The 26,622-nt window shown below is 36.2% G+C and overlaps 1 protein-coding gene across 14 annotated transcripts in view; it reads left to right on the forward strand.

Annotated features, from left to right (window-relative positions):
• Positions 1–26,622, forward strand: part of ltbp1 (latent transforming growth factor beta binding protein 1) — a 161,909-nt gene that overhangs the window by 28,449 nt on the left and 106,838 nt on the right. For all 14 annotated transcript variants that reach the window (XR_015513373.1, XM_087290441.1, XM_087290443.1 and 11 more), the window contains one exon: positions 2,517–2,859. Coding sequence is in view for 10 of the 14 variants with exons in the window: in XM_087290429.1 (XP_087146555.1) it covers positions 2,517–2,859 (343 nt within the window). In the remaining 4 variants the exon portion in view is untranslated. The remainder of the gene's footprint in view (positions 1–2,516; positions 2,860–26,622) is intronic.

Here is a 26,622-nt window from a genome sequence, read left to right on the forward strand (position 1 = left end):
TACAATAAGTTTATACATTATAGGAAATAAAGGCAAGCGATCAGTCAATATACAGAATGGACGTGGTTACATTAATCATTAACTTATCTTTGCGCTCAGCCAAAACACGTTACCTGAGAACAAGTAATAGATTCCAATGCCCAAAGTCAGGGAATATGTCGTTAGATAAAGACAACAAGATAAATGAAATATCCCGTTTAATAAATATAGTGAGATTAGATCCAGCGGGAGATGCTTGATGAGAAGTCCGACTAGCAGAGCACTTATCTGGGTAGATGAGCTGAGTGTGATTAAATGTTGAATGTGATGAGTTTTCAACAATACTAAATTGAAACTTTATTTTTTTACATGGTTTAATAGTTTTTTGTTATTAAAATTGAAGTTCCTGTTTCAAAGCTTACAGATAGATGGCTAATTTGTATGTCATTGACACTTTTGGCACTTTTTTGGAGTATTTTCATAAGTTTTGTTTTTTCCTGTAAATGATTCAATAAATACCGTACCGTGACATTCATACCGAGGTATTACCGTACCGTGAAATTCTGATACCGTTACATCCCTAATATATATATATATATATATATATATATATATATATATATATATATATATATATATATATATATATATATATATAAAGCTAAAATAAAATAAAATATAAAGCAAAAACATTTTGATGTTCTGATAGCGATTCCTAAGTAGAAGAATCACTTCCTGCCCTCCCTTTAAATTTCACACGTCATCAATGACGTCATATGAAAACAACCTGTTTAGATAAATCTTCTTATTTTTTAAATGCAATATACTTTAAAAAGTTTAGAACCTCAATAAATATAAATTATATTTGAATCAATATTGTTTTTAATGTAAAATATTTAATAACATCAGTGTCCTTTAGTGTAAAATTTTTGTCAGCATTTTTCCATAGATATTTTTTTTTAAGAGATGCACCAATTTTATAATTTTTTGGCTTATGCGGATAGAAGTCAAAACAAAAAAAGTTCTGCTGATTACGATACCGATATTGGTCAATTGCATACAGTACTATTCAGTACTAGCTGCTTTTTTCTCTATTCAACAAAAGTTTCTGAATAAATCCATTTAACATTTAACTGTCCATGTGAAGATAAGAAATTTCAACTTATAACAGTACATATTGTTTTTTAACAATATGTAAATTACTGTATGGCATGTAACCATCGATATCGACCTTTTTCATATTATTGCCAGAATGCCCATAAACCATAAACTAATCCAATGTCAGACGATAAATAGTGGCAGCTGATACATTGGTGCATTTCTATATTATCCTTGCAATATTTGACCTTTTTTTTTTTTTGAATGCCGTTTGATAGTAAAGGGCTAACATGCGGTGAATACTTGAGTTTAGTATACGTGTCCGGAAGTTTAGTACTTTTTATCTGCTTTTCAAATTTTGACTTGCACTTTTATAAGCTAATCTGAATTTCATCCATTGTCCCACATTAATACACACAAGCTTCGTCTGCCTGTTAAAGTAGTCAAGCACCAGCCTCTAACTATTAATTGTTTTGATAACTGACAGATTTGTGTGTTAAAACAACTATCAGTGTTTTAATGGTGCCCAGGAGGATCAGTGTTTTCAAAATTTCAAATTTGTTATTACAATGATACACTTTTTTACTAAGATGATAATGATAATAAACTTTATTCATGTAAATCTCAATTAATTTTACCATTAAACGTTAACCAATATATAATGTTTGCATATAAAATGTATATGATTTTAAAAGTATAATAATGTAAATATCTAATGCAATTGGAGGTCTGGTGCACTAGATCTGCAGTAGGTATATTTGTAAATGAAAAGATGGCAGTGTGTAAAGCAGCTGCTGTTCACTGTGATCTCATAGAAACTGTCAATGAGATCATCCTTTCTAACATCTGCCTTGAGCCCTATGATCTTTTTCCTATTTAGTAATTTCCACACACTCAATCACTTAATGTGACTAACTGCACATTTGCTGATGAGCTGTAAGTTGCCCTGATTGTGTGTATGTGTGTATGTACAAGAGGCTGTGCATTTGTGAGCCACAGAGTCCGCTGGGCTCTTTGTAGTTGAATGACAGCTTTGTTCCTGCTCCTCAATGATGTAATTACAGACCACAAGTCAACACCCTGTTATCCACTCATTTCCCACTCTCGTGCTCTCTCTCTCTCTCTCTCTGCCTCTCAGTCTCTATTCTGCTCATTTGATCCATGCGGAAAGCAATTCTGGCCTTAAATTGATTCATTTTGCTCTTCATAATAAAATAGTTCAACCTGAAGACTCTGAAATATGAATTATGCACAAAATTTTGTACAAACGTTAACTTTTTAGGCATACTTGAATTAAAGTTTGGTAATTAATGTTTTTTTTTTTGTATTTCATTATTGTTTTGGTGATTGAGTTCATTTATAACTCAGCAATTTGTAGCCTGAGGACATATTATGAAGTCAGTCTGTTTATTTACAAGCTTTTTCTCCTTTTGTTACAGCTAACTGTACACCCCCATGCAAAAATGGAGGGATGTGCTTGGGGCCCCACATGTGTGTGTGTAAGCCAGGCTCTAAAGGCAAGTCCTGTGAACAGACCACTCTCCCTCCATCCTCTCATCCAACTGGACCACTAAATGGACACACCAATGGTGGAGTCCCAAATGGAGGTCATACGAACGGATACTCCAACGGTCATAATGTAATTCCCCAGCGCCCCATTCCTCAGCAGATCTTCCCACAGGGGCAAGGTCAAGTACCATTACCACTGCCCGGCACCAACGTTGGACATTTAACTCTGTCCATGAAGCCGTCAGTTAATGGACCCATTCCATATCAACCACAGTGAGTATGACGGCTGGTTTCAGTCATTTATATGATTTTTTTTTTTTATTTAGTCAGGTCTTGTGTTTTTAGAGTTTATGTCAACAAATAGATTTTAAATTGCCAGACCTTTCCTAATTGGCTATGTTTATTATTACAAAAACACAGCAGAAGTCCAAGATTGTTGGAATGCATGTAAATTGCTAATTATTTCAGCTTCTTTGACAGATATGCTAATCTTGCTGACATGCAAAATGTCCAAACACAATTTTTTTGGTAGATTAGAATTTTTTTTGTGTGTGTGAAGTATTTTAAGTTGAACCTTATTATAGAAATCCAGTGTTGGTTCATCCTGTGTTATTATTTTTTGTCTGAGAATAACATACATTGGAATGTTGGCAACAATGGCGTAGTGGTGAACCTTCACTGGTCTCACTGTTTGGTTTGGTTTGGTTACGATTGTTATCATGCCATCGTTTCAGTTCAATTTGATATCACTGTGCATTGACGATGCTTTCCATCCACAATTAAATATTTTAGTTCACAGCACAACAATTCTTGTATTAAAATTTAAGAATATATTTACATATTATTTGTAATTCAATTTTGTCCCTTAATAAAACAGTCATATTAACTGTACCGAGTTTCTGTGTTTTTAAGTAGTTGGAGTGTTTTAATTGCTCAAGCTCGTTTCCCTTGCCATAGTAAGCTATCGCAATATAGCGCGTATGAGATTCTGAATTGGTCAATAGAGTCTGGCTGCAGATTTGCACTTGCACCTTCAGGCTTGCATGCTCTGGCAATCGCGCTTCCTGTGCAAGCCAAGTGATGTCATTTTCAGTCGCCACCTGTGGCCGCTTGCATGAAAGTCCTTCTGTAATTTAACTTAAGGGTGTATAGAGGTGGAAAAACTCTGAGGTAACAGATTACATTAAGATCGTTGCAACAAACTTCTTATCTGTCACCCTTACTCAAGTGCCTTTTTTCTAAGCGTTTCACTGTAGTTTCCGGCAACCGACGGGCGCCACAGTTGCTATAGTTACGTAAACAGATCGTAACGAACCAGCAATGCTTGCCTTACAACAGCTCTGCCGTAATGTTACACATCATCTGTGCCGCTTTCTTTCTGTTAAGCTAGTCAAGACGTTCCCCTATTAAGTCGATTTCGACATTATGTTTGGTGGACCTATAAAACTGGGCTAGGATAATGTAGAGACTGTTGAAGCTGCGCTGCAACTGTGATTTCATATGGATGCACTCCTGTGCAGATGTGCTAACTTATCAAGAATAGTTATAAAGAATAGTTTCCCAAGTCGTTCAAGAATCATTGTTGTACGTCCATAATGTGTATCTGTTAGTTGTAATACTACAACTCCTTGAAATTTTTTAAATAAAAACAAAAATTCCATTTGCCTAGTGTTTTTTATTCATAACTGTGAAAGAATACCTTGTGTGTATATATTAAGATTGGATAGTTCATATAAAAAATAATAAGCTTTGCTGATATAAATGTTAATAGCCTGCTTTGGTCAATTTACATCAAAGCATATAATCATATGATGGATATGCTAACTGCTTTTCGGGGGTGGGGGTGGGTTTTGTCATGGTGTGCAACTTAAGTACTTATAATTATTTGACAACGTTGTCACCGTCAACGCAAATGAACTGGAAACTTTTGGTTTAATTGTTTTGATTTCAATTGACGTGACAGGTGCAGGTGTCGATTGTAAATCACGTCACTTGCATAGGAAGCGTGGGTGCCTGAGCGTGCAAACCCAAGAGTGCAAGCCTGACGATGCAAGTGCATCTCTGCAGCCAGACCCTTCTCGAATTGTTCTCATCTGCATCGCGGTGCACCTAAGAAACAATTAATTTTGACACATTTTTTGGATTCCTCAAGCCTTTAGTTCACCGAAACTTGTGTCATTTTATTATTCTGGAATGAACTTCATAGCTAGATATCAATGCCAGACATCAGACCTGCAGATGTTAGTGGACTCTACCCATTTCATGCCCCCCTGCTACTCTCAGCCTGGGTCTGTTTTACAGAAATACCTACTGTTTTTTGAGTCTGACTCACTGAAATCTTTTGACATGACTTACACTTGGGCTCTCACCAGACTGTGACTCCTGAACTCCTGATGTCAGCCTAGTTTCCCCTTTTCATATCTGTTTGCCCTCCAAACACAAGTTTTATGAGAATCCTTTACCGTGACTGACTAAAACCCCTGCTGACTCTTTAATGTTTTTTTGAGTGAGGTCCTTTTCGGTTGTTTTGACTGCCATGGCTTTAGACAACTGGAAAGTTCACAATCATTTTTGGACGTTGAGTATAGTTTTTTTTCCAATCAGAGCGAATCGAACCGACTGCACACGCGGAGTCAAAAATCTTGAGATGGGGGCAATTCTCTGGCTTTTTCCCATATGTTGGTTCCAGGAAAAGCTGTTATCTGGCAGCAGGGCAGGATATTGATGAATTCTACTTAAAATATTAATGAAAGCAGTTTATGTGCTGGGACTGACGTGTGTTTTCAGTCAGAGTTTGGACGTTTCTGCTTAGTAATTGCTAGCAGACCTGTCCTCGAAAGCTTCTGTGGGTTTCCACAGGGTTTATTGTGTGCATTGAGGAGAGGGCAGGCTTTTTTGACTCCCTTTCCTCTCAGCTGCAGACAAACATTTTGCTCAGGATTTGAGAGGAATTTCCTGCATTTTCGATGTTTAGATTTCTATGAATCTTATCAGTGTACATGTATTTGGTATTTAATTATATTATTAGTGTAATGTTTTGGCTGCAAATGCCAAATAGACAATACAAGGTAGGGTTGTCAGGATATTAGAATTTATGTTATATTCGTGTGTTGTATCTTGTCAGGACAGATGCTTTGAACTTCAACTAAGCAAATACTTTGTGGCATTTTTAATAATTAAGGTAAAATGATAAGCACCTTAAAAGATAACCTACATGTTTGGGCTAATATTGTATAAGCGTATGCTCTAGAAAAGTGCTAAATTGAACTAAAACTGGCACTAAAACATTTGCTCATAATCATAGGAAAACCTTTTTGGTGCTATACATAGGTTCCCCTATATGATTACTAGCAATAAAACTAATTTGAGTGCTGTTTAGCACCTTTTAAAAAAGAGTTTGCTTGTCCACAATTTGCTGAAGCATGTAGGTTTGAAAGTGTTTATATAAGTATTTCACTGACCTGTTTTTTTAGTGGTGATGACACTAAACCACGCTTTCACTTCAGTAAAGCCACACTGATGACTCACAGCTGCCTGTCACACTCACAGCAACAAATCATCCAGTCTGTGCTTCAATAAACCTTTCACTCCTACTGGAGGGAAATAAGGCATAATAACTGTCAAATTTGGACAGTTGCAAATACCCTACTTGAAGAACAAAATAATAGTGAAACTACACATGATGTTAAATGGTTTTGCATGTAACAGTTTTGCATAAATAGCTGGTTGCTTCCATGTGCTACAATGGTGAACATGAGATTAAATAAAGCATGATTAGAGGAAGGTGAATGCTTTACTGCTACATGTATAGAGAGACAGACTAATTGTCAATTAATCAGTATTATAAACTGAATGATTGGTTGTTATTTATCAGGTTAATTGTTGAATATCTGGTATAATTCTTTGATGTTGGATACTGTTTAGCACTTTTTTATGATTCTAGATAGCACAATTTGACATGTTCTGTAAAGCACCTTTCGAGGCATATTTTTTTTATTACATTAAAGTCAGTACTCACTTCTGAGGATTTACACATCACTGAAAAAAGTGTTGCATGCAGAACTGTTGCAAACAATTTATTTACTGTATGTTGAATTTAAACAAACAAATTAAGTTTAATAATGTTCAACTTAATTTGTTTGTTTAAATTCAGCCCAAATAAATTGTTTTCAACCACTTAACGTAAAAAAACTGAGTAAATCCATGGAATTATCTTTAAATAATTTTTTTCAGTGTACCTCATTTTAAATAGTAACAGTTCTTGACTCCAGTGAGCTACAAACATTATTAAGGAATCATTGGAAAAACGACACTTTGTGCTTTACTTTTTTTCATTTTTGTTTCATGCTAATAAATGTAAAGTTCTACATTATGAAGTAAGGACTAAGAAATATTGTACTGTGTTTAATATTTGTTTTTCCATTTAAAAAAACACAGGGAAACATTAATATAATAACCTAGAAAAAATATGACTCTAAAGATGCTTTACCAAACCTTTGTCAAATTGTACTATCTAGAACCATAAAAAGTGCTAAACAGTACCCAACTGTGGTTCTTTGGCTCATAATAGGGGAACCTTTTTAGTGTTATGTGGCTACTTTTCTACTTTGTTTTACAGCACATCAAATCATGCTAGCTAATAGGGCATATTATGGTGTTAGATATTAGCATATATGAGTCAATATGTTTTCAAATTATTGTAGGGGTGGCCTCACTGGAAGAAGTTTGCTGGTTCTAGTCCCTGCTGGACAATGAGGCCATTCTGTGTGGAGTTTGCATATTTTACTCGTGTGTATGTGGGTTTCCTCCGTGTGCTTTGGTTTCCCCTACTGTCCAAAGACATGTAGTATAGAATTCAACTAAACTGGCCAATGAGTGCGAATGGGAGAGTGTGTTTCCCAGCAAACAATTTCCCAGTAAAACTAGGGTTGTGCGATTTGGGGGAAATATCTAATTACAATTTTTTTGACAGATATTGCGATTGGGGTTTGATTTGCGATTTAATTTTGTAGTCAAGATTCAACTTAATAATCTGTATTGTAGCTTCTTATAGCTAAAATGGAGTGAGTTTTAGTTTAAAAAAAGAAACTAAAAAGATATTAACTTACTCCAACATTTATTCAAATCTGTTTTTAAATGTTCAGAAATTAAACTAATTTTTCTCTAGAACAAACAGTAAGCGCACTTAAAATGACCTTGCTTTTCTGTAAATAAGTTGAACTCAAATTAGCGAGATAACGTAGATTATTGTACAAACTAAAAAATAATTGTAATAAAAATACAGAACTCTCAGCAAACTAACATGGCTGATAAGAGGCAGATTAAAAAGTTCTAATTGGACAGAATGAAAGTATGCTCACTCAGTTGGCTAGGAAGACTGTCACACACAGACGCCAGTCTCGCATTTGCTCTGGTCAGTTTAAATTGAATAATACGTACAGTATATATTCCATATCAGTGCCACTTGCGATTAGCTAATCACAACGTTTTAAATCGCGATTGCAATTCAATTTTGAATAATTGCACAGCCCTAGAATTAGCTATCCTGCAAAACCTTTAGATTTATCAAAATACACTTCTACAAAACCTGATATTTGCACAAATATGCTATAATTTAACACTTAGCACAATTAGAAGAGAATAGCTGATTGAAATTCAGTTAAATTAAATGTAACATTTGTACATGTGATTTTATAGTTTATATACACATAATTTTATAGTTAAAAAAATTGTCTAAAGTTTACAAAAATTAATACTTTACAGTTTTATGAATGTGGATTGTAACATTAGGGGCATTCTTTGAGGTAAAAAGATTGAGAACCATTTCTTCAGGAAGTACACTGTATTTTAATGTTGTTTTTTAATCCTTTCTTAAACTAAACTAGTTGACAGATGAGAATTAGCCTTAAAACACTATACAAGGGCTTAAATTCATTGTATGACAGTGGTGCTACTTTATGTACCTTAACCACCCCGAAGAACCACTGAAGAACCTTTATGGTGTTTAGAGGGTTCTTTACACAGTAAAAGTGCTATATAGCACCTCAACTACCTTGAATAAGCGCTGAAGAACCTTTTTTTTCTAGAGTGTACAGAAATCAAGTATAATTTTATACTGGTTTTATGTGGCATGATTTTACAGGTGTGAAGTGGATAACAGTTTAACTGAGAAAACATCTCTGAGCTTCCATAATTTTCAGTTTATAGACATCAAAATCAAGACCGTATTGAATTTTAGAGGCCTTATATTGATGTTATAGTGAGAAGGAGCTTTAGATTTATGATTTTGTCTTGAAAAGGAGAGCTGCTGGTCATGGAAAGAAATGCGACGGGCCCCTGGGCACTTCAGGAGAGATTTTACACAGCATTTTTCTGTTGACGCTTTATTTTCCAAGCCTGGATCAATGCCAAACATTGTTCCCAAGCTGTGTGGCACATTGTATTTACTCTGATCCTATTGTTTGACTGAAGTGATTTGAGGTGTTTAATATTGGAGGTTATGATGAAGGCATGTGTTGTTTGTGCGCTCAGGATTCTTTCTGTTGACTTACCAAGGTCTAAAGTAAACTCATGAATCTTTTGTTGGCAGTTTAGGTGATCTTCAAGTGAGTCGAGCACTTGTGACATGGGTCTTTTATAAATACTCCATTAAAACCATAAGCTGGAATTGGCACAGTCAGTGTAGAGTATTAATCGGTTAATCCAATGACATTTTGGTCAAAAATAAGATTAAAACTAAAAGTGAATAAAAGGGCTTAGTATGGTTTATGTAAAAGCATGTCAAAAATCAATGTTTTTGCTCATATTTTTGGATCATCTTCCAGTATACTGTAAATATCAAGGCATCCCCCCAAAAGACAAGGGTACAAACAAATATAATTTTTTTCTTAATTTATGGATATTTTAGAAAAAAAAATCCCCAAATTGTGTGCTATAAAATATATACGTTTAAATACTTATAAAAACAAAATATACTTTTTTATAACTGGTAACTGAGTACAATTAATTATTTACAAAAGTGCATAACATCGATATTCATTATTAGTAATGTATTAATAAAAGTTATTTTTTAATTATTTTTAATTATTCATGGGTGACAATACAAATTAACACTACATTTCATTTTGTTTTGCTTTTGTATGGTTAAAACTCTATGCAGATGGTTTATGTGCATAAGTACTGTATGATGGATGCAAATAAAAAAGTCTCCTCCTTCTCTCTTATTACTGTAACCATCGAGCACAGACTTGCCCCTGTTTCCAGTTAAACCTTCTTGTTAAACCCTGACATATACTTACTCTGCACTGTACACTTTAAACATTTTAAATATGGTCAAAATCTGGGTGGATTAAGAATGCAGAAAACCCTTTATATTAACGGAGTACCCTAGGCTATTTTTTTTCAGACTTTTCTTAGAGTAGATGTAATCAGCACATACTGACTCCACCATAGCATGATGTAACTGCTAGCCTACAGCTATAGAAACCCACCCATAATACAGCAGGGCTGTTAACACACACCTGGCCCTGTAAGTGCTGTCAGTCACTGAAGGCTCGAGTTCATCTTTGCTGCTGCCACTGCTTCTCTCAGCTCTGCCAGGACTTTGAAGTGCCAATCACATTCAGCTTACACCCCTACAGTGAGGTGCCACCCTCTCTGTGGAACTGTCCTGCTGACAAGAAATGAAAACTGATAGGAAAGTCATAGTAAAAAAAAACAGGAAAGCTTAGTATTCTTAAGTAGCAAAATTTTGCCACAGAATGTAATGGGAGCATGAGCAGCAATTCATCATAATATGCTGAGCAGCAAAAAAAAAAGTTTTATTTTCTATCTTTTTACTTGTTTTGGATTAAATTTTTTTCTATGAAATTTCCTGGCTCCTTTTTGGAGGCAGTGTGGCTCAGTGGTTAGCACATTCAGCTCACAGCAAGAAGATCACTGGTTCGAGTCCTGGCCGGACCAGTTGGCATTTTATGTGGGGAGTTAGCATGTTCTTCCTATGTTGGTGTGAGTTTCCTCCGGGTCCTCTGGTTTCCCTCACAATTCACAGACATACGGTATAAGTGAATTGAATTAGCTAAATTGGCCGTAGTAGTTCACACTACTGGGTTGAGGCTGGTAGGACATCTGCTGCAAAAAACATATCCCAGAATAGTTGGCAGTTTATTTCACTGTGGTGGTCTCTGAAATATTCAATTGTATTCAATTCATCCAAACTGTGTCAGTCCAGATTTCAGAGTTAAAGTTCAGTTTAATTCAGTTCAGTGTGGTTTAAATTTCACTGCTGAAAGTCCAAACACTGAAGAGCAAATCTATCAATGCACAGCTCCACAAGTCCCAAATAGAGACTAAGTCAAATGAATAAATGAATGAATGAATAGACTTTATTTTAATAGTCTATTTTAGTGAAGTTTTGTAAACCAATTTCGAGAAGAGCATGTGATATAATTGAGCACAGCTGGATTCTCATCTGTAATCAGTAATAATCTAATCAGATCGATCAAAGCTTACAATAAATAGACCGATTTTACCCATACTGCCTTATCTTAGTTTTGACAGAATCCTCCCTTCCACCCCATCTCCTCCTTTTTCTCCTTTTTCTAAGTGGAGCCCTTGAGACCTACCTGATCTTGGACCCCCTTTATATGCTTATTGACCAGGCGGGAGTCTTGGGCTCAATTATCACCGAGCTCAGGGTTCTCTCCCAGGACAGCATGCCAAACCTGCTGTTAATGCCAATCATATCAAAGTGTGAACTCTTGAAATCATTTTAGTAATTAAAAAGCCTATCCAGTTAATTATATTGATAAAACATGTTCAGTTTATTAAAACTTTAACAAAGAAAAATGTTAGTTTTATAAAATGCTTTTTTTCAAAATCGTAAACAAAGATTAAACTATATTTTATTTTGATGGATTGTCTCAAACAATCTAAAACAAGTGTCTCAGAGCCTGTTTACATGTGGTATTATTTTCTCTATATCTGCTTTGTTAAAATGCTTCCACTTACAGTACATTTGGCAAGATAAATGCATATAAATCATTCCTTCATATCCCATACTACAGTAGTCATCATTTGAGGTGGATCATCACCTGTCATCAAAGTTGTCTTATAAAACTGTTGAACTACACCCATTTTTGTCCTAGGACAATTTTGAAAAATGTTTGATTCACTTTGAATGTTGAGATGCAACACTGTATATGCAATTTAAACTAGGCTACATTGACTAAAGTGTTATACTGCACTATATTTAATTAATATTATTTTGTTACAAAAACATAATCTATATGTTATTCACCATATAAAAGATTTTATATGTAGGCTACAGGTGGCTTTGTATTTTACTCATGTTCCAGTAAAACATCATCACAAGAGCACAAGGCTGTCTCTGCGATTATGGGCATTAAGCACAAGATACTGTATCATTCAAAACTGTCAAGGGTTTACATTAAATTATAACCTACCCTCCCAAAACATTGTGCCTTTGTAAACATAATAAACGCTTTATTTATTTTGTTAATGCTGCATTTTGATATTAAACCAACTGCTTTTATAACTTAATTGTTTGGTCAAGAATAAATTGAAACGAGAAAACAAAACCTAAACTTTTATCGGTGGTGTTTCCATTACAACCTTTTGCATTAACCCAGCTATGGCTGTCACATCTCATGTTTATTTAGTTACATTTTGGGAGGAGGAAAACTTTCATATGTGGTTTCAACATCCATATGTATTTAGACCTGTTCATTTCCATTTAAAATGTGTACCTGACCGCGTCCTAAAGAGGTTTGAGTGAATTGGATTTACTTTATATCCATCTTGAATGCGTAAAGCTGATAGGACAGATAGCTGACCATTTCAAAAAATAAAATGCATAAAGTTACCAGATAAGTGCCCCTAAGTGTATACAGTATATGCCCCCTAAGTGTACTTACTGTATGATGCAAGCTTTTCTCACATAAAAGATTGAAGTGCTGGTTAAGAGATTCTCAGATCAGCTCATGTGTTTATGTCCTCAATTGCTAACAGTAAGAAGGCAGAGGTTGATAGCACCACTTGCTTCAATAAATGTGTTGTAATTTTATTTGTTAATTTAATGTAAACATCCAGAATTTGCAGATTTCATATTCAAAGTAACAATCTCTTGCAGTTTCATATTCCTAGACCAGGGATGCCCAAACTCTCTCCTGTAGGGTCGGTGTCCTGCATAGTTTAGTTCCAACTTCCTTCGACACACCTGCTTGAAGTTTCTAGTATACTTAGAAAGAGCTTGATTAGCTGGTTCAGGTGTGTCTAACTGGGGTTGGAACTAAACTTTGCTGCACACCAGCCCTCCAGAACCGAATTTGGGCACCGCTGTCCTAGACAACAGTCCATATTGCATTTTAATTAGGGGTGCTGCACTACTTTCAATTCATTCATCCCAAACTCCCTGACATTCCACATAATACAGATAATTCCCTTTTTAAGACTGGATTACGCAATTTGGTCAGTGTATTCCGCTTCATGGAAATCATAGGTTCCTACTTAAGGCATCAGTAATAAAATATAAAATAGGAACTTCTGGTGTTAAAGAAATGGAAATGCATACATCCATCTGAAGATTTCAATAAGCAGAATTTGGTGAATGGATTTTGAGGAGAAAAAAAAGCATATTGATGTGGGTCAGCGGGTTCATTAGAAGAGAGAGCTGTGCAGCGTCTCGCCGAGTTCGAGGGAGGAGCCGCAGCAGATCCCGCCAAATTCTGGGAATAACAAGAGGATAAGAGCGGAAGGAGAAGAATAGACAAAGTGGTCAAAGAAGTGGGAGAAGGAAATGGAAAAGTGAGATGGACGGAGCGCTGATATTATTAAAGTAGGAGGATGGGCAGAGTGGTACAGAAAGAGAATAGCATGAGTGAAGTAGAGAGAAATGGATGTCAAAATGAAAGTTTTTTACTTAAAGATAAGCAACATCTGGAGATCCAGGAGTGCAGATCTGGGTAGCTGCTCATTTATGATTAAGAAGGAGAGAGAGAGTGAAAAAAATATCTTCTGGCATCTTTTTTTTTTTTTAATTACAGCATGTCTGCCAGCGTGCGAGGCTACGCCAGCTATTTTGTTGAGACTGGAATTGGAGCTTATGTTTATAACTTTCTCTCTCTTTGCTTTTCTGACGTCCCTCTCTCACTCTCATCTTCTCTCTGATGCAGCTGCGGGGTTCAGTAGCAATAGGTGGAAAATTCAGACATATAGAATTTAGGAAAAAAGGTTTCATATAGCTCCACATTCACTTGAGCTTTAGCTGTAGCTCAATATTATAGTATTGTGATATACAGTATGTAGTGTAGTTTTTTATTTACAAATTGCTTTCTCAGCTATTCCAATTTAGGGTACTGTAAATGAAAAAAAAAGTTGCTTGCTGCTCGTCAATGTCAACTGATAAAACATAGGCCTTAATACTTAAAAGTTTGTGTTTTTTTAAATTTTTGTTAATTTATGTTTTAAATAAAACGTTTATTTAGCAAAAGTGGGTTAAACTGATTAAAAGTAACTTTTCCCCGTTTTAAAAATTGTCTATTGATCTTTCTATTGATCAATGAATCGTGAAAGAAAAAAAATATTAAAAATAAATTGAAATGACAAAATAAAATATTAAGTAGCACAACTGCTGTTAACACTGATAGTTAAAGTGTAGCTTGAACAGCAGATGAACATTAGAATCAGGGTTGGCAGATTGGGTGCTTTCGATGTGATCCAGTTATGTTGTGTATTTTACTGTATGTAATGGTATCTGATTTGTTAAAATGCTTCTATTTACAGTACATTTCGCCACATAAATGTGTCTCTGCTATGTAAATCAGTTCTTTAAATCTCATTTTAAATCTCTTTAAAGCATTACACCACACAATATTTAATTGTTATTGTTTTGACTGAAACATAATCTGTTATGGTTTTTGACATACAAATGATTTTATAAGTAGGCTACAGGTGGTACTTTACTCGTAATCCAGTAAAACATCATCACAAGAGCACAAGGCGGTCTCTGCGATTATGCGCATTAAGCACAAGATTTACTGTCAAGGGTTTACATTAATTTATAACCTACTCTCCCAAAAAAACTAAACATAATAAACACTTTATTTCTTTTGTCAATGCTGTCTTTGGATATTAATTTAACATTCTATTTTCATCACCTAATTGTTTGGTCAAAAATAAATTGAAATGAGAAAATAAAATATTAAGTAGCACAACTGCTGTTAACATTGAAAGCTGAAATGTAGCTTGAACATTGATGTTGGAGGGTACTTGTGACTCCAAAGACTTCACATCAATGCATTTTTAAATTATATTTAGACTGAAGACCTTTATTCACTTCATTATTTACTAAATTACTATTTTAATGTTTATTATTATATAAATGCTGCCTTGATAGGTATCAGATGATTATTTAAACAAAAAAATATATATATTAAGCATCTTACTGAACCCAGAAGATTTATTATAAGTGTGTATCTGAGGTTGTGTGCCTGTGTGTACACAGTATACACACACATGTATATATGTGTGTATATATAGCCTTATGTGTATGTCAAATCATTTAGTCTTTGGTTAAACATATTATTTTGAAAATTGTAGCTTCAGCACATTCCAAGTGATTCTATTGCTGGGCTGCAGCAGACATACTGTATTAGAGCAAGTGAGCAGAGCAGCATCACATGCATCCAACCTCTACGCTCCAAAAACCATAATTACAATTCATATTACCAGGATTTACTCTGAATCTCAGCCCAGTGTCGTAAAATTCAATATAAACAGCTCATTATATTCCTGCTCTCGGCTCGCAGAATAATCTTCGGGCAAATAAACATTAGTTAATATTCTTTATTTAAAAAAATATATATATGTGGCTTCGTGGCCATATTGAATGCTGAATGGTGCTTTTTTTCTTCATCGGTTCCAGTCAAGTTCCTCTTCATCAGAGACGGTGCATGTAAACAGAAGTCTCTGCTGAACTAACCTGTCTACCAGAAGAGTTTCTGTGGACGGAAATCAGCTGGGATCACAATACTTAAATGGATCTGGCTTTGCTCTCAATAAACTTCTTCTCTTACTGGCCTGCTGTGGTAATGTGTGGAGGCTGTAAAAGATCCCGCTGTTCTTTTGTTGTGGTTTTTATTGAGATATTTGAGCATCAGTTAAGACGACGTTAGCATCTGGTAGCTTTAATTGTGGGGAAAACTGGATAATTTTGGTCTTTTGTCAGCTAATTTCATCTTCCTGGTTTAAAATAATTTTTGGGGCGGGATCAAAATCGGTGATGCACTGTAGTGCTATCTGCCTGTCCAGTGATGACACCTTGGTTTTTCATTATCATTCATATACTGAGTTTTCTTATGCCATGAGAAGACCCTGCTTCTTAATTATTCATAACTGCACATTGCTTTCTGATGACAGACTTGTGAGACAGTGTACGGCATGCACGCAGTATATTTAGCCATTCACGAAGTGTCCTATGTGTTTTTTTCCATGATCCACTTGCATGTTCTTTTCCTGCGATGCTGTCAGGGCTATCTATACAGCCAAACTGTTTGTGTGTAGCAAGCATTTATGTTGGGAGAGTTGTAGGAGAATTGGAGAATGGTGGACTTTGTCTTTTATCAGTTGACTTTGTTACCATTCAGACACAACGCCTTTCTGTGCTGCCTTGTTTAAAATCCTCCGTATTAGAATCCTCCAGGGCTAATGATTGGAATAGATAGGAAAAGGGACCAGCTGTAGCTACTGCTATCCACTGTGTCTGCGTTCAATTATGGTGTTTATATAAACATGATCTTATATGTAGCAGGGCATTAAATTGCTTAATGTTTATTTCTTTACATTTTAACTTTGACCAGTAAACTATAAAATCATGAGTAGTCTCAAGTTTTGTGTCAGATTTTTAATTTTTGATTGCAGGTTAGCCTACTAAGGGCATACTCACTCTATAAAGGCTCTGCACATCTGGCATTAAGGTGGTGGTGAATAATAAAAGAATAATGCCAACATTAGCCTATATACTCTGACTACATTATGATTTTATGGTTTAATTCATATTTAGTTATAATTTGAAAATCCCATACTCACCAAAATTAAGCTACATGTTTTTGTGGGGGAACATAATTGAATCCACTGTAAATGGCTTTAGCGCAGTCCTGCGCTCACTGAGCAGCACTGAACACCCTTTCACTGCTGCTGCTACTGGCCGGGATGCATATTGTTCTGGCTAATTTAGCCAAGGGTAGGATTGTTTGTTCAGCTTCCACCACCCAAAAACATAAAATTCCATGACAGTGCTTTCAATGTAGCGAGAGACCTTGTCATCTTCCCTGTCAGCTTGCTGTACATTGCTGTTTAGTGCTCTTCCATAATACACAGTGTATAGGAGCAACCGCCGAAATACCTTTGCAGCTAGAATGACTGTTCTTTCTGAACTGGAGGCTGGCCTGACCGCAGTCAAAATTCGCTCTCTTTGACTTCTCCGTCATCATTTGTTTCACCTTTGCAGGGATGGATTTCAATGTTATAACAAATGATTTGATTACTTTTTCGCGCTAATCGAAATGCATCACAAGACTGTTCCTTTACCGGCCAAGCCCGGCCTGACCTGAACCCGTCTAAAATGATTGAAATTAAGCCCGAACCCACTGGCAAAGACCCACTGGCAATTTGCATTCACTGAAAAGTAACAATGATTAATAAATCCATGTGAAACAGTTCCTTAAAAGTGACGTCACAGCTTCAGTTTTGGGCTCAGGTGTGCTTTGCAAACACTCCAATCGTACCGTGTCAAAGCCCAACTGAACTTCACTCCGGCACACTTCTTTCAACCGGGTCAGGTCCGGCCAACTGAACTGCACCTGACCCGATTTAGAGAACTCACACTTGTCAAATGAACCGGGAAACACCTGGGTAGTAGGCATGGTTTAGATAGCATGGTGTGAGTGCATCCTGAGTGTTGTTCTCCCCCCTCTTTTTCCTCTTTTTTTTTTTGAGGTAGACTTGAACTAAAAGAGGGGGGTTCATGACCCTTTAAATTGCAAATGCTTCATTATAATACACATTTTCCTAATGCCTTTATAGTGCTCTTAACAGCAAAAATATAAATAAATAAATTGCAAAAGTGTAAGGTCACAACAGCAATTTTCAAAACTACTGTACAAACAAACCTCTTAACCAACTTGGTGTCCAGTCATGAGTGGATAATGATAAATACAAGTGTAAACCAGGTCTAAAATATTTTGAGCCTGTCCAATTTTTTACCATTTCCCAAGGTAGTCGAAATGCATAAATGCACATTTAGTCAAATATTTTTAAACAGCCCTGAAACACCATTTTCTAATCATTTAACCCTTGTGCAGTTGGGGATGTTTTCATCCACTCTGGGTGATTTTGTGTCTTAACCTGGCCATAACGTTTTCTGTTTCAGCTAGCAGAAAGATTTTTTGTGACAAATCTTATTTTGACATATTTTGAGAAAATACTTTGACATTTAAAAAAAAAAAACTCAACACTACACTTTGGGCAAATGTACTACCCTTTTGTTACTTCCCCCTTTACACTTTTGTCAATCAAAAACAATGCATTAAAAGCAATGTTGTTTCACAAGACTGTGATAAAAGGTAAAAACAATTACAATTACTAAAATATATAATATTGTGTTTTTTCACCAAACCAGTGACAACATTTATAAATTTTGCAGTTAAAGAGTTAAAATCCTGTAATGCAATTTAGTAGTTTTGATCAGGACTGAGGCGGATTACCAGATTCATGCAAAACAAAAAGGAAAAAAATGATTACCTGATGCATTTTTTTTTTACAGTGGTTTAATTCAGTGGATGTTTTCATCCTGAACATGACAAAAGGGTAGTGAATTTAGACTGTGCAAAAGGAATAAATGAAGCAAATGATTTTAGCAGGAGTGCATGCCAAAACAAGGTATTAATTTAGGTTTGGACTGTGATTAAAAACATAGTTGCTGTCCACATTGCAGAAATGCGATTTAACGGGTTTTCTTGCACTGACATCAACATCCTATTGGTTTTGATTTAACATTTGACATCGGTTTGTTCAAAACATCATCTTATGTGTGCCACAACACAAAAAAAAAGACATACAGCATTATTGCGGCATGTGGGGGATGTAACTAATGAGATAAACTATTTTTGGGAAAACTATTTCCTTATTTTCCTTAACCAAATGGTTATTTTTTTTCATCTTATCAATAAATTGACTAAATTTATTTGTGTTTATTTATTTAAAAAAAAAAAATTTTGCATGGCACTATAGCAAAAGTGACTTTAAAATGTTCCAATTGTACAATGTTTGTCCTAAAGCTCACTTAAAGCTGTCCTTAAGCTGAAGTGCTTTCACCTCAAACATTCATCTCCAGCCCATTTGGTGGTCCGCAGTTGAGCAGGAAGACAATTATACCCTGAACAGTGCTCAGTTGTCTCAGCTAAACACACTGAAAAAATAGTCTGGGCCACAGAGAACATCTGGGCACAAACCCAATGCTTTCCTTCCCATAATTTACATTACAGCACACATGTATTCACAGATTTATGTCACCGTCTGCTGAACATTCAATAACAAGTGTAAGAGAATGCTGGATTTCGCATGCATACATCAAATGTGCTGCGTACATCTTACACACGTGTGTAATGTGGTGCTGAAAACATCCAGTCAGCCCTTCGGGGAGGGTTTCTGTCAGGGATAGTCTTACGCTGTCTGTCTCAGCTGCGGTTGTGGGTGCTTATGCTTTACGTCAGAGTCCTGAGGGCCAGATTTACTAAACAGGAAAAAATTAACGTGGGAGCGAATTCTCATAAAGGCGTCCATGCAAGTGGAAAGTTCTGCAAGGTATCGAATGACAATGTGCAAATTAAAGATTGAAGCCATTCATTTCTATAATGAATATCATGGTTGGAAGAACACAACAACTATTGAGGTCTTGAACAGGCAGTGGACATTATAATCCAATTCAGGTAATCTACTAACAAAATGGGTTAAGACATTCTTTTAAGTGAGTGGCAAATAATAAATATTAATAATAAATACAAGCAGTCTTACAATAGAAAACCTTTGTAAATCTTTAGTAATAATCTTAGTAGTACATTTCATGTTTTAAAGCTATAGTGAAAAATTACTATGAATTTGTATGATTAATTTCTATGAAAATTAACAATTCAGTAAAAAACAAAAGGTCAGGAACACATTATATGATAGGACTGTTTCAACCACATGCACACAGTATTTCGATTTTGTAGTTGCAATTCCACAAACATAAGATCTCATGGAAACTTGCGTGATGAAACATGACTTTAAAGAAAAACAAATATGGAGGGCAATCAACATTGTCAGCCAGCTGATCTCACTTGTTAAAACACATTATAAAGGCACTCCTTACCCGGATTTATGGTTTTTCGACCACCGCAGCTGATCGCAACCACTCTAGTCTATGGTTGTGTTTACACCAGCTGTGTCAAAACAAGTTTCAGAAATGTCTCAGAAGATCTGGGAAGCCCCGGCTCTCTGCACCAATTTGCTTGCCGTCTGTTCTAATTTTATTAATAATAACAATTCCTTACATTTATATAGAGCAGTTTTTGACATTCAAAGCGCTTTGCACATTTTGGGGGGGGGATCTCCTCATCCACCACTAGTATGCTGCATCCACCTAGATGATATGAACAGCACTATTGCGCCAGACCTTACACCACACTCCAGCTGATTGGTGGAGAGGAGACAGAGTGATGAAGCCAGTTATGATATGGGGATGGTTAGGAGATCATGATGGACAGAGAGCAGTGGGCAAATTTAGCTAGAATGCTGTGGTTAAACCCCTATTTTCAAAAATTTTTAATGACCGTAGAGAGTGAGTTTCATGGTTTAACGTTTCATCCGAAAGACGGCGCTCACTTAACAGTATAGAGTCAAGGCTGATTTATACTTCTGCGTCAAACGCCGGCGTATGCTATGGCGCTGACGCATTGCCCTTCGCCATGGCCGTCGGCGTCACTGACGTGCACCTCTCAAAAAATTTAACTACACGTCGCAACAACGTGTAGCGCAAGCTCTGTGATTGGTCGGCTTGGTAGCGCTGACGAGTCTGAGCGGGACTGAGAGCCGCGCGAATGGCGCGAGCGATTGTTTACAAGTGTGGAGTCCCGTGAAGGAGCTCTGGATGGAGAGTTTTGTTTTGTGTTTACCTCATGGTTAAAGTTGTTGCACGTCCGCCGGTTCCTGCCTCAAAATGAGCGAGTTTGAGTCACTTGTACAACCAGGAAGTGTTCAGGAAAAGCAAAACAGAAGCGAAGAAACTCGACACAGAGGAACATTTACACCTCATTGCCAACTAGCGTTTCGGAAGTGTTAATGCAGACCAACAGAGACAGTGCGCAGAAGTATAAATGCACAGCTGCGTGCGTTGCCTGTGCCGTGAGTTACACCGGTCACTTGACGCAAAAGTATAAATTAGGCTTCACCATCAATATACTGGAATGTTAGGACCCACACAGAGCCCTGAGCGCCCCCTACTGGTCTCACCAACACCACTTCCGGCAGCAACCTAGCTTTTCCATGTGGTCTCCCATCCAATTTTGTCGGATTCCACATTTAAGCCACACAAGTAAAATACAAAATTGTAAAAATAAACATAAGATTGAAGTTTAAGTTAATATAAAAGTAAAGAATGTATTTAAATTATTAAAAGACAGCTACAAACATTTTATTCTTATTCATCCATATATTTAAATAGTGTACAGAACAGCAAAGTTATATTGTTTTGAAAAAAAAAAAGAACAATTAGTTTGGGCAAATCAGTAAACATTTAGCCTTGTTTTTATCATGGTAGAACCCAAAACAATTAAATATTTAAGCAAACCATGTCGAACAGTCAAGTCTAAGGACTCCCGCTGCTTTACTTCTGAAACACCGCTGGTGTGATTTGGCACAGTGCGCAGGACAGAGTACAACCTCATTGGAGCCGTAGTGTGCCATACACAATTTCAGTGTAAACCTGGTCGTTGTCATAGATGTAAATCAGTGTCAATCAATGTCGTTTCTCCACCTTTGTGACTGCTATGATTTAGATCTGGTCGTGTTTAGCAGCATCTTGTTTGCTATAGTTGGCTTCTGCAAATATTTCTTCGAGATCATTCAAGCCCATTCAAGATTCAAAATAACAAACCCACTATTACAAATAAAGGCTCCAAAATGTAATTTTCCCAACAATGCCATCAACGCATAAAAGGGCATATAAAATTCAGCATAAATTTTGCCGTCAGACTTTTTTTTACAAGTTTAAACAGGATATAGATCAAAACTGTTCATTTTGTTTGTCACAGCCAGAAACTGACACATATTTTTTGAATTGTCAATTCTCAAAGAAAATATGGTACGAGATCTCCAAATTCACACAGTAAATGACAAAACATTGCCAAATTTCTGTTTAAAATACCAACATGTTATTTGTGGATTTTTGAACTGCAACAAAATATAGAGAAGGAAGCTTATGTTATTATTCTTTTAATAATATTTATAAAGTAACATATTTACAGATGCAAAATTTATAACCAAAAAACATTTTATCCTGCTATACCAAAATTATTTGAACATTATATGAACAATAAAGCCATTAGACAAGCCATTAAAACCGCTTTTTTACTTGAAACCTTCAAGATCCTGTAACCTACTGTATAAGGCCCTTATGCTTTCTTAGTATGCATACCTATACATATATTTGTTTGTCTTTTTATTTTTTGTTTTGTACAGCCCTGACCTTTTTTTGTATTTGTGTTGTTCCGTACTTTGTTTTTTATACATTAATTTAAAAAAAAAGAAAACATAAAGGGGTTAGCATGGTATTGGTAAATCATGTTGCATATATGTCTAGTAAATGAACAATATCGCTCTATAAATTTTGGACCTAAAAGACAAATGCATGTAAGATTAGCCCCAAAAATAAAGCTTTTTCTTTGCTACTTTTTCAGAACATGTCTTTAGTAAACCCTGACAGAAAGAGGGTTTGTGCCAGCACAAACTGACAGTAAATCTGAGTGTGTCTTACAGATTGGTATTTTTATAAATGTAAATGCCAATAAATGAGAGCATTTAAAGTAGATTTGGTGTTTTTGGGAGGAACCCTGTGCATATGGTTGGTGTTTGTGTGTGGGGTTTAAACATATTTACAGACTGTGGCATTTAGAAAGAGTGTGTGTGTGGTTTGTGTGGGTGTTTGTGTATGCGGTTTGGCTCAAATGCATGTGTGTGTATTTCGAGAGGGTCTGTGTGGTTAGGGTGGCGTGTTTGTGTATGTGATTGAACTGTTGCAGTGATCCACAGGTGCTGATCCGCTCAGGTTTCTTGTGTTGTTTGGTTTTAAGCTGAAATGCAGCTTGGCAGGGAACCAGAGTCTGGATTCATAGAGCACTTCGGGTTTAGTGCAGTAGACCTGTCCAGACACCTGTCAGATGAGAAGCTGGGGAGCACTGGGAGAGAAAGAGAGACAATAAAAGAGGCACATGTCCTCATCGTCGCTGTGGCTGCCAGATCTGCACCTGTTGAGGAAGAGCTTTGAGATACCCGCTGGCATAAAAACATGAGAGATGGTCATAGTGTAGGATAGTCCTCTTGGAGGAGATTAGAATAAGCCAGCTGGCATTCCACACACACACACACACACACACACACACACACACACACACACACACACACACACACACACACACACACACACACACACACACACACACACACACAAAGACACACACACAAAGACACACACACACAAACTTCAGTCTAGATGAGCAGGAAACCCACAGCTCTTTCCACACCAGATCTGGTAATGCAGCTTATTAGGGTGTTCATGAGTGCTGGAGTTTAAATTATAAACCATTCTGGCTTCTTTAATGCTCTTGGCTTTATTAGTACTAGGGCTTGTTCAGTCTACGCCCAAACAATCACCCAGCATCCATGTAGTGGGTTGCTTTCATTAGTAATTGCACACAAATGTTCTTATGTGGAGAGAAAAGGTTCTCACGCGAAATAGTAATGCATTTAAATTAGGTTATTCCCTCATTCTAATGTTAAGAAATGTGATTTCTTCTAAATAAAGAACAGTTAAGAGTTAGGATTTCCAAATATATTTTATATATTGTACAAAAATTTTAGCCACCCCTGATAATTTTCATAATTACAAGACAAAGCCTGCTGGCCTTCCAAATAATTTGGATTTTTTTTATATCCTAGGAATAAAGCAACATTCCAGTGCTGACACAGCATTTATTTAATCAACAGATGCAATGCAGTTTAAGTCCGAACAAAAACATACAGGTGCAAAAATTTGGGCACCTCAACAGAATAATGGCATTAATCTTTTGTACAGCCACCTTTTGCTGGAATAACAGCCTTTCGATGCTTCTTCTACTCAAGGATTCCCTGAATTCTTGCTGAAGGCATTTTGGACAATTCTTACTTGCAATGTTTCTTCAGTCAGGTTTAATGTGTGGCCAGCATGAATGGCCCTTTTCAAATCAAATTTTCTTTGATTTTCAAGTCTGGGCAGTGGGATGGCCATTCCAGAACATTGTATCGTGCCTGAGCATGAATTCCTTGCTAGATCCGGAACTGTGCTTTGGGTCATTGTCCTGCTGAAACTTCCAACCCTGTTATAACTTCAGCCTCTTTACTGATTCCTGATTCATCAGAATCTGCTGACACTGGGTGGAATTCATGCCACCTTTAACTATGACAAGGTTTCTAGTACCTGTGTTTGCCACACATCTGCACAGCATGATGGACCCTCCACCATATTTTACAGTAGGGAGCATGTTTTTCCCCTGGAATGCTGTGTTTGCTCTTTTATGCAAAGTGTCTATGGTTGTGGCATCTGTCCACAGTATATTTTTCCAAAATGCTTGTCTTGTCCAAATGAGCTTTCGCATACCTCAAACGACTCTTCCCATTGGCAGAATGCAAAAAATTCTTCTTCTGCTTCACCTTCCTTTGAGCTGTTCTTTGTGAAGAGCGCGCTGAACAGTTGAACGATGTACAATGACATTATCAGCAGCAAGATGTTCCTGGAGCTCTTTGGATGTGGTCCGTGGTTTGTCTCTGACACCATGCTATTCATTCTTCGCCTTGGCCTTTCATATATTTTTCTTGGTCTAGCACATCTTTCCTTTACAATAACTGTTCCTGTGGCCTTAAATTTTCTCACTATGTTTCTGACTGTGGAGATAGAGATTTGAAACCTTTGTGATAGCTTTTTCCGTCCTTCTCCTAAATCATGTTGATAATTTAGATTTTAGGTAATTAGGAAGTTCTTTTGAGTTTCCCAATGTTGCTACTCTCTAGTTCAAAATAATGAGCACAACTAAAAATCAGCTATCTTGAATATCCTTTTTCATGATTTTTTGCACCTGTGTTAGGATTGTTACGGTTCACTGAGTCACTCAAATAACAAATTTTGCGTTGTAATCAGTCAGCATTAAATGGCTACAGGTTTTGAAATCCACACAAAAGAGAAGGTTCCCAAACTTTTGCACAGCCTAATGTTAAGTTTCAATTTAATTTTACACATCTCAATACTGCTTCACTATGTATTTCTGTCTTGAAAACATGACATTATTGATCTTTCTCCAAAAAACGAATGGCATTTCACTGCAGTCTTCTCTTAAAAAGAAAGAGCACATTATTATGCAGCTATCCAATTGTTTTGCATACAACTGTATATACTATTAAACATATATTCATATTGAAATGTTACTGTGGAATACATGGTTTCAGCATCGACATTGCAATGTGCACATCTGCAATAGTTACATTGCAGGATATGAATTAGAGTCTGCATAATAGTTGACCAGGAGCCACAGTTCAGAACACATGAGATTTGTGGAGTTTCAACAGAGTTTACCTATAATAGAGTAAAAGTTTATCATCTGCATGTGTTTTTAAGGCCTGTGACTGTGATCATTTCAAGTGAATTAAAAGCATTCAGATACAACAAATTGTACCATTTGTAACTTTAATAAAGATTATTTTTTTGATTTATTGAGTGTTTTTTTTTACATTTGTTATTTTAGTTTCTGGACCTGAATACTGTTAAACTGCCTAGAAACTATAAAGCACTGTTTATTTCACTTCATATTAGCTCTATTGTATTGATCTATGCTTGTAGTTTATGCTTTCCTACAGAATAATTGCAATCAATCTACATTAATGACTACTTTCCAAATAGAGCAATTGAAGCCAACTGCTGAAACAAAACATCGCAATGTCAGATTTTTCCAATATCGTGCAACCCTTTTGAATATAAAATAAATACCTATTAAATACTGTAAAATTGATTTTGTGATGGTGTATTTAATATACATAGATATTATTCAGAGGGTAGAAAGAGAAATGCATGTGGAAAAGCTTGAAACACTGTCTTCCTCCAGACTGGTCGGGATTCTCTCGCCAGATCGGCTTACACTGATGGTGTGTGAGTTTATACGCACTTACACAGCTCATTGCTTTTCACCTGTTCAAGAACAGGCTCAAACATTTTATGCCTTTTCTTTTTATGTGTGTGGTCTGCTCTATGTAGGGTGCAATGGGAACTACTGCTGAAAAGGCCAGCCTGGGACATCTTGAATTTTCTTAATGTGTTACGTTTGTTAATGTGTAGGTTTGTGCTGGATAGTTCTGGAGAACAAACACATAACCATATTTTTATTTATTTATTTTTTTTTTGTAAGCAACATTGCTGGGAACCATATAATGGGGTATGTGCACACAGACTTTTAATTTCAGCCAGCCTGCCTCAGCGCTTCCGGTAAACTTGTTTTTTCCATTATAAAATTGTCACGTTTAAGGTCTAATTTCTTCACAAATCAGCGATCTTCACTGCCTGATATAAAGTGGGTCTCACACCGGACAAGAAGCACTGCATTAATTTACATTATGCCCTGCCATATCTTTAAAATATGACAGGTTTTTTATTCCAGTATTTTCAATTTCCAATGGACGTTC

The sequence above is a fragment of the Danio rerio genome, chromosome 17 (genome assembly GCF_052040795.2).
Source record: "Danio rerio strain M-AB ecotype USA chromosome 17, GRCz13ab, whole genome shotgun sequence".
In the NCBI taxonomy this organism is placed as follows: domain Eukaryota; kingdom Metazoa; phylum Chordata; class Actinopteri; order Cypriniformes; family Danionidae; genus Danio; species Danio rerio.